Below are 12,832 nucleotides of genomic sequence, written 5' to 3'. Positions count from 1 at the left end.
CAGGGAGGCAGTGACTTGGGTTTGGCTTGTAAAAGCCATTTTCTTTGCAATGGAACAAATCAACTGTAAGGTTACCATATTGCAAATGACTACGGTAGAAAGACACATACCAACATTTTCTTTAATACATTTTCGCTAGCTAGCTACAACAGAAGGCCATTGTGGATAACTTTTTTATGTCTCTGCGTCCAGTATGAAATAAGTTAGAGGTAGTTTCACGAGCCTATGCTAATTAGCGTTAGCGCAATGACTGGCTGTCTTCAGGAAGTTACCGTGCTAGCTGTTCCTGTTCATCCAACTCTGGGAAAGTAGATAAATGGCTTCATTGCCAAAATCTCAAACCATCCCTTTAATATGGAGGAAATTATAGTCATTGGAGCTAATTACAGGGGTTTTTCTGTATAGAAAATTCTTAGGCGGGCTGTCTTAAGTGGTAATTTTCGGGATGGAAAAACGGTTTCATTGTCAACTTAAACGACCAAAACCAGATAAAAAGCATGCAGAAAAGATATTGAACTATATATAATTTTTCATAATACAATGTTTGAGAACTAACAATCGAATAGAAATTAGACCGTCAGGGCACATGCCCATTGATTTTGTTTGCGCAGAGGAATACAGCATTAGCCATTGCAAAATGCATATAATTGCAGGAAATGTGCTTTTAAAGCTGCAAAATTGTCCCTCAACTCCATGCCAAACTGTATAGAATTGCTGGAAATTAACTTCAAATCTTCAAAATGTTCTTTCAGCTCAATGAAAAAATCAGAAGAATTGCAGAAAATGACCTTTAAAACAGCTACATGTTCTCTCCGACGCCAAGATACCTTTACTTTTTCCGCTTATAGGCTATGTTAGAGTTGACACTTCCTCTTCCAATTAATTGTGGGGATGTCAAAATAATGAAGCTATCAACCAAATCTAGTCATTAAAATAAAGTATTTATTTTACTTGCCATTATCGTTCACCTTTTTGCTAACATATGCTGGGTCGCCAGTTTGCCTGGGCAAGAAAAGTACTTTCATAGTGCACTATTTTATATAATTCCCTCACGAAATGCTTACCCTAGCCTTTATGCGCCAAGGAACGTGCATAAATGAGCTACCAAATTATTCAGCGATGACATCAATGTTATCTATAAAGAATCCTCCTTCTTTAGTGAAACAAAGTGGGAGTCAAATTGATTTAATTGTCATTTTTTGTCAGCAATGTACACAAAATACTCTGTCAAAGTGGAAGAAAAATTTAATAACTAAAATATAGTTGTTGCATAAGTCAATACATGTTAGAAACACCTTTGGCAGTGATTACAGCTGTGAGTCTTTCTGGGTAAAATCTCTAAGAGCTTTCCACACCTGCATTGTGCAATATTTTCCAATATTTGTTTCAAAATTATTCCAGCTCTGTCAAGATGTTTGGGGATCATGGCTCACAGTACTTTTTTCAAGTCTTGCCATAAATGTTCAAGCAGATTTAAGTCAAAACTTGAACTTGGTTACTAAGGAACATTCACTTGGTAAGCAAATCCGGTGTAGATTTATTGTAGGTTATTGTCCTGCTGAAAGGTGAATTCCTCTCCCAGTCTCTGGTGTAAAGCAGGTTTTCCTTTAGGATTTTGCCTGTGCTTAGCTCCATCCTGTTTCTTTTTATCCTGAAAAACTCCCCAGTATTTGTTGATGTCAAGCATACTCATACCATGATGCAGCCACCATCATGCTTGAAAATAAGGAGGTAGTTGCTCAGTGACGGTTTGAGTTGGATTTGCCCAAACATAAGGCTTTGCATTTATGCAAAAAGTGTAGTTCTTTGCTGTGTTTTAGTGACTTGTTGCATGTTTTGTAATATATATTCTTTTTGTGTATTTGTATTCTTCTATTCACTCTGTCATTTAGGTCCCTACAATGTTGTTTAATCCATCCTCAGTTTTCTCCCATCACAATCATTAAAGTGTAGCTGTTATAAAATCACCAATGGCTTCAACAGCTCAGTTCAGAAGGACAACTGTATATTTTGAGGTGTCTGGGTGGTTTAATACATAATCCACAGCATAATTATTTACTTGACTATGCTTAAGAGATAATCAATGTCTGATTTGTTATTGTTACCCATCTACCAATCACTGGCCATCTTTAAGAGGCTTTCGAAAAGCTCCGTTCTCTTTGTAGTTGAATCTGTGCTTGAAATTCAATACTTGGCTGAGGGACCTTACAGAGGTTGTGTGTATTGGGGACAGAGGAGGGTTTAGTCATTCAAAGATCATATCAACCCCTATTATTTCACACAGTGTCCATGTAATTTATTCTGTGATTTGTTAAGCCACATTTGACTCTTGAACTAATTTAGGCTTGCCATAACAAATGGTCTGAATACTTACGCAGTGACTGTATTTTAGTTATGAATGTTTTATTTATCTTAAAAAATATACATATGATCACTTTGACATTACAGAGTATTTTGTGTACATTGTTGACTTTTTATTTGGAATCCCGCTTTGTAGCACAGTAAAATGTGAAGAAATCCAAGGGGTCTGAATAATTCTGCAAGGCACTGTCATACTCTAGGGTCCAGTCTCATCACATTCCAGAAATGGTGAATTGAAATGAAATAATAAAAAAATCCATTATCCTGAGAGGTGAGCTGAGTCGCTGCCCGGTCCGCTCTCTCCCTGTATCCCCATGGGCTTGTTTGAGAAGGCTGAACCATTCCTCTCTCTCTCACTCTCTTCCTCTCTCTCTCTATCTGCAGATTGAATGTCCTCCTCCAGCAGTCGATTTCTGCTGAGGAGCCCTGAAATTAAACGGGGTTGGGGGAGATAAAAAATCACAAAGTGTAGCGAGTAGTGGCCACCTGTGCAATGGTGCTTTTGGCCTGTAGGTGTTCCTCCTATATTCTCAACAACAGAATGCATAGCCTGTATTTAGCCAATTTGCATGTATGAGCCCTATTACAGTATATATTAGCCCTACTACTGTATGCTCACAACGTAGCGTGAAAGCCCATATTGTATGGCTCCTGTAACATGAAGACCAAGCCGCTGATTATTATGGTACGCACTGATGCTGTATTTGCATGTTGATGGCATGTTTATTGGAATTAATTATGCACTATTAATGGCAGCCATGTTAAATGGTAGTGTTTGTAGCTTGTTCAATTTCCAAATGGCTTTTTTCACTGTTTCAACCCTACTGAGTCTGTTTTTCACAATTTTTTTATGTGAGCTCTGTCTAGGAGAGACATCCTCTGAGAATGGATGGGTTAGTTATATAACATGTTTTTCTCTGAGTTCAACTGCGTCATTGTGGTTGCTGTCCTGTCAGATAATTTTTGTTGTTGTTGTGGAAGTCTTCAAAGGCTGGTTGATTGGTTTTGATTTGACAGTTTAAAAAATGACATATACACACAGTACATACATTTTAAGAACCAGTCGGGGATAACACAATAAAGTCAATGACTTTGTGGTCCCTTAAAAAAGCCATGGTGCTAGGGACTCAACTCCCGAACCTTTTGATGTTGCTTTTTATTAGATTAGTTTGACTGACTCCGGCACCGTCGGTATGGTTCAGTGTGTTAGCGCCCAGCTCAATGTGTTGCCGTGGTTGCACCTTGCAGACAGACCTGGCCCTGCCTGTCTGATATTCTGGAGGTATTGGTATTGAGAGAGAAACAGCCAGAACCTCCAACAGTTCAGCCCTCCGTGACTTGACTCCCAAACAGGATTCATTACATAAATTCTTATGCTAAATTTCTGTTGCCCTTGATAGCTTTACCATTATGTCCTGGCATGTCTGGTAGAATACTAATAGATCTACACTCCAGTTGAATTCCTGTTCATTATCTGTAAAATCTCCATTTACTCGTTAATTGCACTGGCTTTACACGCCCTCCCTCAGGATGAGAGAAGTGTTTACTGTGAAAGAGAGACTATGAACACAGTTTTGTCTTGCTGTTTTTGTTTTGTTCTGTTTGGCTTGGTTTTGTATTCATCTGTGGTTTTGTTAAACTGTCTGTGTGGGATAAACCCCTCTGAGTGGCATGTTGTGGCCAATTTACACACCGGAGCAGGAAGGAAAGAAAAGACTATCACCATAAGTGCTATTTAAAATGATGATAGGCAAACATCTGGATAAAATAAATAAACAAAAAGACAGAAAGGCTCACCTGAAAGAAAAAAAAAGTGTTTTTTTGTGTGTGTCCTTATTCAAATGCAGCTTTGATGCTGGCTCTCCTCTTTGAAAATATGCAACTCGAGCGTGGATTTGATATGATATGTGTAACTAAAGCAATTAACGTATGAAGGCCTTTATATTATATGCTCATTTTGTCCTATAATCACATTGAAATAGATTTCATTTTTTTGTTTAAAGTCAGAGTAGGCTTGTGAACTGAATGTCATTGTAAGCTAGAGTGGCATTTTTAATAACTGCTGAACAGCATGTACATTTATTTTCACTATTGACCGATTTTGGATACAAAACAGCCTTCTTTGTCATGTCAGGAGAGAGAATATTACATTCTCTACAGTGTGTTGTGAGAATATTGTGATTAATTCAGGTGGTAATACCCACATATAATCAACTGTGATATCATCCATCTCATCTGTTGTGTGCTTGCCAAAGCCATTATACTGTCTCTGTTTTGCTTTGCAAAGCTGTCTCTGACGACGGCTATATGACTCATGCCCTGGTGGATAAAATATGATTGATTTATGGATTCATTTACCTGCTGCCTGCTATGGTGCAATTAACATGCATCTAGTTGAGAGGATATTCTCTCCACTAACACGGTGTGATGTGATGGCCGTGGCCAGCCGCCTGCGTGCTTGCCTGCCTGTCACCAAGGAACAGGTCATTAATCAGGCAGCGTCGGAGGGCAGGCCAAAGTAAGGGGCAGGGCGCTAACCTCAGCCATGTTTTCATTAGTGCACGTACACAGACGTCAGGAGGGGCTGCTTGGAGGGGGGGGGGGGTTCACTCCTCTCCAAGTGTAACACCTTCTCAGGTCGCCGCGGTGACACCTCTTTCCACTGTCTTCATCCCTTTTATTATATACTGAGGAGGAGGTGTAGAGGATGATACTCTGATGAACCTTAATGGCCAGCTGGCTGAACGCATATTTAACACAACCAATCGTACGTACATCAAACATGTTTTTTTTTATGTGATCCCTTTGATTTCCCATAGACAGTACAGTATATTCAATATACTATGTTCCGACAAACCATTCCTCGAGGTGTTTATTTCACTCCACACGAGGTTGTTAGAGTGAATTGAATGAGGATTATTAGGTCACATGTTGCAGACCCTGGGATTAGTTGATGTCATCAGCCAGCCATCGTTTGATATTGACTGGTAATAGGGTAGACCGGCAAGTCAGCCCACTTTATCATCGCTATTCCAGGGTGAGGAATGCCGACGCACCTTCATCACGGCTATGAAATTCGGGCTGTTGCCTTGAGCAGGTTTCCCATTTTGACCTTGCCTGCATGTGAAGCCCAAACGTAAAGACTGATCCCAAATGTAAAGACTGACGAGGGAAGGCCTCGAGTTATGTGCGCACGCCTCCTACAGCTTGTTTGTGCGTCCAACCTGTTTTTTTCTCTCTCTCTCTCTCTCTCTCTCTCTCTCTCTCTCTCTCTCTCTCTCTCTTTCTCTCTCTCTCTCTCTCTCTCTCTCTCTCTCTCTCTCTCTCTCTCTCTCTCTCTCTCTCTCTCTCTCTCTCTCTCTCTCTCTCTCTCTCTCTCTCTCTCTCTCTCTCTCTCTCTCTCTCTCTCTCTCTCTCTCTCTCTCTCTCTCTCTCTCTCTCTCTCTCTCACTTAGATATAAGTCATTCTGTTGCTTTCTCACCCCATGAAATGATTATTGCTGAGCTGACGCTCTCATTTGGACACAGACCACCAAACCGGTGAATTGAGAATTGACGTGAGGAGTGACGGTCAATCCACTTGTTACTCTCTCTGCTGCTTCCCCCTACCTACTTCATATCAGAGTTCCTTCCCTCTACAACACATATAGTCGATTTAACAGACATCTCTGACAGATTTCCTACTTATTTCTAACTGTAATTCCCAGACCTTTTGTTACAAGTCATCCTTGGTGTTCTCCAGCGATTCTTCGGGTTGGTTGAGAGATGGGCTGTGGAGAGCCTGTTAGTGTTGATCTCAGTGTTCTACTGCTAGGATTGATCAGACACCAGCTCAGGAGTTGAGACGCGTAATTGGTAGATGTGCACCATTGATCTAGTCACTGCTTCTCCAATTGAGGAGAGGAGAAGAAACTGTCCTCTTGTTGTGTGTGAGTGAATAGAAGGGAAATTTCGTTTTTTTAAGGTGAGAGAGGAGGACACCATGAGGTTTGATGCTGGGGGGTTTTGGACTTTCTTCCCCGTCCGGGCTGGAGCTGTGGAACGAGATCTGAGAGGAGAGTGTTTTTGGGTTCAGTGTGGGGCAGCAGCTTGTGAGAGCTTCCGACCAGCATCAAAGCGGCACGGTCAACTGTCTTCCACTTTCATCCCCATCCCATCTGCCTCCTCGTAGACCTCCCCGCAGGGTCTGCCGCCCACCTGGCACAGGCCAGCATTGCACTGGGGTCTGCCTGTAGCCAAGCTGGGCACTGGACGGAAAGGAGGTGCTAGGGGAGAGATACTGTCGAAGCAGACTAACTTAGCTACAGTATTTACTAATCTTCACATTGGGTAGAAATTAGACTGCTGATGACGAAGAAGCAGATGATTTTTATTCTTAGCCTAAGCGCTAACGATGATAATGAGCATAATAATCAAATGCCGGTCTACCGAGTCTGGAAGGCGATAATCTGTATATTCTGTATGCTTTTAGCTGTATAATTCAGAGTCCTTAGACCGCTTTGAGTAGCGTGAATAAGAAAATCAATGCATGTAAATGACCAGTGAATAATTGCTGGTGGAATATAGAGGGGCACTTCATTGCTCCAGATGTCTCATTATATTCTGAAAGCTACTGTTCACTCCAACACAATTTGCACATTCTATTGGTAATAGAGACCATGTAGCAGCTGATTCTAACTCTCCGTGTCCGCCTCTTGTCTCTCTCTCCTTTTCTCTCCTTCGCTGTAGGCACTTCCTGTTTAAAACCCCGTCCGGGACCACTCCCCTGTTCAGCAGCTCGTCTCCAGGGTACCCCCTGACGTCTGGGACCGTCTACTCCCCCCCACCGCGGCTGCTACCCAGAAACGCCTTCTCCAGGAGCTCCTTCAAGCTGAATAAACCCTCCAAGTACTGCAGCTGGAAATGTGCTGCCGTGTCGGCCATCGCTGCTGCCGTCCTGCTGGCCGTGCTGCTCTCCTACTTCATAGGTAGGCTACAGTATACTACAGTACAGTACAATACAGTACTGTAGACCCCCCTTGTTATATTGATATGCCATCTGCTGTCAGATTGGCTTGGCTCATTTCACCTGTTTGGGAATGAACTGGAAAATGTTCCAACTGAAAATATTCTTGTCAAGGGTATGGTTGACTGAAATACCATAGGCCTATCGCACTAATGATATTAAAATTCACAGACACTTGACATGGAAAAGCAATTGCGAGAACCTTGCTTATATATCACAATTAGCTTGACATTTGACATGCAATGAATCCATGTGTGCCTGTTAGCATATTATGTTGGTTATTATAAAATGGAATATGACTGAGGATGAAGCACATAGAAAGAAAAAGCCGTGCGAACACTCAGCCTACTCTAGCCGTACTCCATGGTCGGTTTCATCCCACAATATTTACTATTAGCATTTTGTTTTGTGCGGTAACGATTTATAGTCAGCATTGAGGTCTCTCCGGCGGTGTTCAGATCTGACATGGTGATTGTGAGTCATCGCAGCACTGCGGGGTGCAGTGAGCTGTGCTGTTAGCTCCACACACCAGGCTGAGAGAGGGAGCCTGCCGCTCCCCAAGCCTTGCTCCTCAGAGGACTGTGGACACAGTCGATACTGAGGCGTAAGAGCGCTCGAGTGACAGAGGGAGCAGAGCCCACTGCAGGAGGGGTGGAAAATGAGAGTAAACACATCAAAGGGCTTTGATGAGCCGATCAAGAGCCTCACTGTGGTCACATAATAACAGCTAAGGCCAATCACTTGGGGGGTGTATTGTGAGTTGCCTGAATGTGTTGTATTACGGGCTCTATGTGGGGTAGAAACAGATACATTAGTAGTGGTGGCCAAGCCTATGCGGTATTGTGGATTTTAAGTCAACTTCACCCGGCTTTCAGGGCTTCACTGTTTGGAATTGCAATGTTTGTGGATATATTTATTCACTGTGAGATTGCGTTGACACGCTTGTCCTATTCAAATCTGGAGAGACACACACAGAGAGGGAGAAAAAAAGAGCGAGTGGGAGAGAGAGAGCTGGCTCATTGTCTCTGGGCAGCCATGGGTGGAAGCTGGCTGTGTGTGTGCACTGGTGTGTGATGCGTGGTGAAACTCCCCCATTACCTGTGGGATTATGTTTCGCATGGCGTGGCACTCAGGCACACCGAGGGAGGGAGGCAAGGCCACAGCTCAGCAAGCAGAGCGCTCTGTACCCCAGCGCCAGGATGGGGGTCGAGGCTTTACGGGCTGAGCGGTTCCAATCCAGCACCCCCGGGCCAGGCCAATACTCCGCGGGCCCCGGGACTTCTGAGCAGAACCGAACCCTGTGCGTGCGTGCAAACTGCAGAAATAAATGTGACCGTGGCTTCTTTTTTTTTCTTCACAAGCGATCAAACCTGGACGGCTGCAGCTGAGCTCTCCACCGCAGACACAGCCATAGCCCAGACTCTGCCTACGTTCCAGGGAGATCTGCACTAATGCATCTGGAAACGCAGCAGTCAGACAAATATGAGCTATTTCTGTTTCCCTCTTTCATAAGTGTCTAAAAAATGATGCTGTCTGTCCTTTTCTTGAACTCCAGAATTAGTGTCTGAAGAGAACGTCTCTCAGAGACTCAAGACAAAGAATGTGCTCGGAAAGAGTTGAACGCTAGACTCCTTTTGAGTCTGCATAGCATGCCTCTTAACCCAATCCACTCGTGGGACAGGGCTAAATTGAAATGTTTCTTACAGAAGAAATATGGAAAGCATGTATGCATAACCATGGTAACAATCAAAAGGGAACAGATTGGAGATTATGTGAAAATGATTAAATGTGAGGACAAAACAGTTAATCTGAGGCAAGACTTAATCCAAACATTACATTATTGATTTGATGTATATTTTACATTTACTGTACCTATTTGTTGATAACTAAATCTGTAAGTACTCTGGATCAATTCAGTAACATGACTAGATTATTCCTGGAAAATGTGGGGTAGGTGCAACAGAAGACAAAAATGACACGGCTTTGAGTGAGAGGTTGAACTTGTATCTCCAAGTGGCCACACACAGTTCCTACGTAATTTGAATGCACTTTTATGTCTCAAAGAGGAGTCTTCAACTATAAGGTGCTATTTTGAGCTCTCCTAGCTGTGCCGTTGAGGAACTAGAGCAAGTAGACTTGTTGTTTTCTTTGGAACACAGCCCTGCATCCGTGTCAATTACTGTTGTTGTTTACACATTCCAAAAACAGTCCATTATAAATCGCAATCTGGTCAGATGGGCATTATTTGAAAGTGTGTTCTATTGGCAACATGGCTAGCTAGCTAAATTACTCAATAGGATCTTAGTGTTAGGCTTTCACAAGGCAGTTCAGAGAAGCAGGCTCTCATTTTGGTGTATTCAGATGCGTGTTCCCCGCCAAATGTCTTTCGAACTGTACATAGCATAGTGATCATAAACGTTGACACTACTGTATATGACATGAGTTTTATGATATGGAAATGTGAACTGCACATTTGGACTAACGGGTGTTTGTCCAATGTCTCGTCTTTTCAAAAGACAGCGATTTCCCCAATTAGCATTGGGGATCGGGGCGACGTCTTGTCACGCCCGGTGTTCAAGTTCGGAACTGCTGTCAGTCAAAACCAATACTGCACAGTGAAGTGGAGTCCTTGAGCTCTGACGACATGAGTAGCATGTTATTGCACAGCCACTGCGTGTCCAAATCTGCTATTTTGAAACCTTGTACGGGTACAAGTGTGAAGAGCTACTGGGCCAATCACGGGGACGTTGTTACATCATGAAAGACTGACTCTCACCAGTTGTCCTTGTATCTCTCCGCTCGTCCATTCCTCTAAGGACACTCGTTTGCCACAAAGGTCTTTTTATATTCCTTGTGGTTTGTTGTGAAACGCACTCGCTCACAGACCTACCGCATCCAAGGGGCTGAGAGGTTTACTGTTGCTAGGACACAGGTGAGGTGAGCAGGCCTGATGCAAGCCGAGCAGGTCTAGCATCATTATGCTAGGTGGGGAATGGCAATGGAGAGCCCTGCTCCTGCGTTTCTCCCCCCCCCCCTTAAAGGACAGCAGGTCTAATTTACACTAATTGGTGAATGATGATGAAAGGGAGAGATAAATTACAAGTATGTCTAGGCTTAGCTATCCACCTCCCAAACCCCCTTTTGATATTGGTTCTACTTGTATCCCCTTAGTTATGGTGCATTCAGAAAGTATTCAGACCCCTTTTTCTTTTTCCACATTTTGTTACGTTACAGCCTTATTCTAAAATTGATTTTTTTAAATCCCTCATCAATCTACACACTACCCAATAATGACAAAACAAAAACAGTTTTTTTGAATTTTGTGCAAATGTATCCAAAATTAAAAACTGAAATATCACATTTACATAAGCATTCAAACCCTTTACTCAGTTATTTGTTGAAGCACCTTTGGCAGCGATTACAGCCTTGAGTCTTCTTGGGTATGATGCTACAAGCTTGGTACACCTGTATTTGGGGATTTTCTCCCATTCTTCTCTGCAGAACCTCACAAGCTCTGTCAGGTTGGATGGGGAGCATTGCTGCACAGCTATTTTCAGATCTCTCCAGAGTTGTTTGATCGGGTTAAAGTCCAGGCTCTGGCTGGGCCACTCAAAGACATTCAGAGAATTGTCCCGAAGCTACTCCTGCGTTGTCTTGGCTGTGTGCTTAGGGTCGTTGTCCTGTTGGAAGGTGAACCTTCGCGCCAGTCTGAGGTCATGAGCCTCTGGAGAAGGTTTTCATCAAGGATCTCGCCATACTTGGCTTCGTTCATCTTTCCCTCGATCCTGACTAGTCTCACAGTCCCTGCCACTGAAAACATCCCCACAGCATGATGCTGCCACCACCATGCTTCACCGTAGGGATGGTATTGGCCAGGTGATGAGCGGTGCCTGGTTTCCTCCAGATGTGACGCTTGGCATGGTCAGGTGTCTTTTGGCAAACTCCAAGTGGGCTGTCATGTGCCTTTTACTGAGGAGTGGCTTCCGTCTGGCCACTCTACCATAAAGGCCTAATTTTTGCTCTGACATGCATTGTCAACTGTGAAACCTTAAATAGACGGGTGTGTACCTTTTCCAAATCATGTCCAATCAAATTCATTTATCACAGGTGGAGTTCATTCAAGTTGTAGAAACATCTCAAGGATAATCAATGGAAGCAGGGTGTACCTGAGCTCAATTTCTCAAAGGGTCTGAATACTTTTGTAAATAAGGTATTTCTGTTTGTATTTTCAATAAATTTGCAAAAATGTCTAAACTTGTTTTCACTTTATTATATGGAATATGTGTGTAGGTTAATGAGGGAAAACGTTAATTTAATCGATTTTAGGATAAGGCTGTAGCGTAACAAAATGTATAAAAAGTGAAGGGGTCTGAAAACTTTCCGAGTGCACTGCATGTTACCTGAACTGATGCTGGAGCTGCTGCTCTGGCTATGAGTAGGGGCTTTCATTAGGCATGATATGAAACCAAAAAAGATGGGTCATTGACACTGAAATCAACCTAATGACTCATAAACCAGGATTAGAATGGGCATACAGTGGGGCAAAAAAGTATTTAGTCAGCCACCAATTGTGCAAGTTCTCCCACTTAAAAATATGAGAGAGGCCTGTAATTTTCATCATTGGTACACTTCAACTATGACCGACAAAATGAGAAAAAAATCCAGAAAATCACATTGTAGGATTTTTAATGAATTTATTTGCAAATTATGGTGGAAAATAAGTATTTGGTCAATAACAAAAGTTTATCTCAAAACTTTGTTATATACCCCTTGTTGGCAATGACAGAGGTCAAACGTTTTCTGTAAGTCTTCACAAGGTTTTCACACACTGTTGCTGGTATTTTGGCCCATTCCTCCATGCAGATCTCCTCTAGAACAGTGATGTTTTGGGGCTGTTGCTGGGCAACACAGACTTTCAACTCCCTCCAAAGGTTTTCTATGGGGTTGAGATCTGGAGACTGGCTAGGCCACTCCAGGACCTTGAAATGGTTCTTAAGAAGCCACTCTTTCATTGCCCGGGCGGTGTGTTTGGGATCATTGTCATGCTGAAAGACCCAGCCACGTTTCATCTTTAATGCCCTTGCTGATGGAAGGAGGTTTTCACTCAAAATCTCACAATACATGGCCCCATTCATTCTTTCCTTTACATGGATCAGTCGTCCTGGTCCCTTTGCAAAAAAACAGCCCCAAAGCATGATGTTTCCACCCCCATGCTTCACAGTAGGTATGGTGTTCTTTGGATGCAACTCAGCATTCTTTGTCCTCCAAACACGATGAGTTGAGTTTTTACCAAAAGGTTCTATTTTGGTTTCATCTGACCATATGACATTCTCCCAATCTTCTTCTGGATCATCCAAATGCTCTCTAGCAAACTTCAGACGGGCCTGGACATGTACTGTCTTAAGCAGGGGGACACGTCTGGCACTGCAGGATTTGAGTCCCTGGCGGCTTAGTGTGTTACTGATG

At 42.9% G+C, this 12,832-nt stretch overlaps 1 protein-coding gene across 1 annotated transcript in view; it reads left to right on the top strand.

Annotated features, from left to right (window-relative positions):
- Positions 1-12,832, top strand: part of LOC112235335 (teneurin-2) — a 73,149-nt gene that overhangs the window by 25,019 nt on the left and 35,298 nt on the right. The window contains 1 exon segment of the mRNA XM_024403762.2: positions 7,090-7,328. Within this exon segment, the coding sequence (XP_024259530.2) occupies positions 7,090-7,328 (239 nt within the window).

The sequence above is a fragment of the Oncorhynchus tshawytscha genome, linkage group LG09 (genome assembly GCF_018296145.1).
Source record: "Oncorhynchus tshawytscha isolate Ot180627B linkage group LG09, Otsh_v2.0, whole genome shotgun sequence".
Taxonomy (NCBI): domain Eukaryota; kingdom Metazoa; phylum Chordata; class Actinopteri; order Salmoniformes; family Salmonidae; genus Oncorhynchus; species Oncorhynchus tshawytscha.
This window is presented reverse-complemented; position numbering and strand designations above follow the sequence as displayed.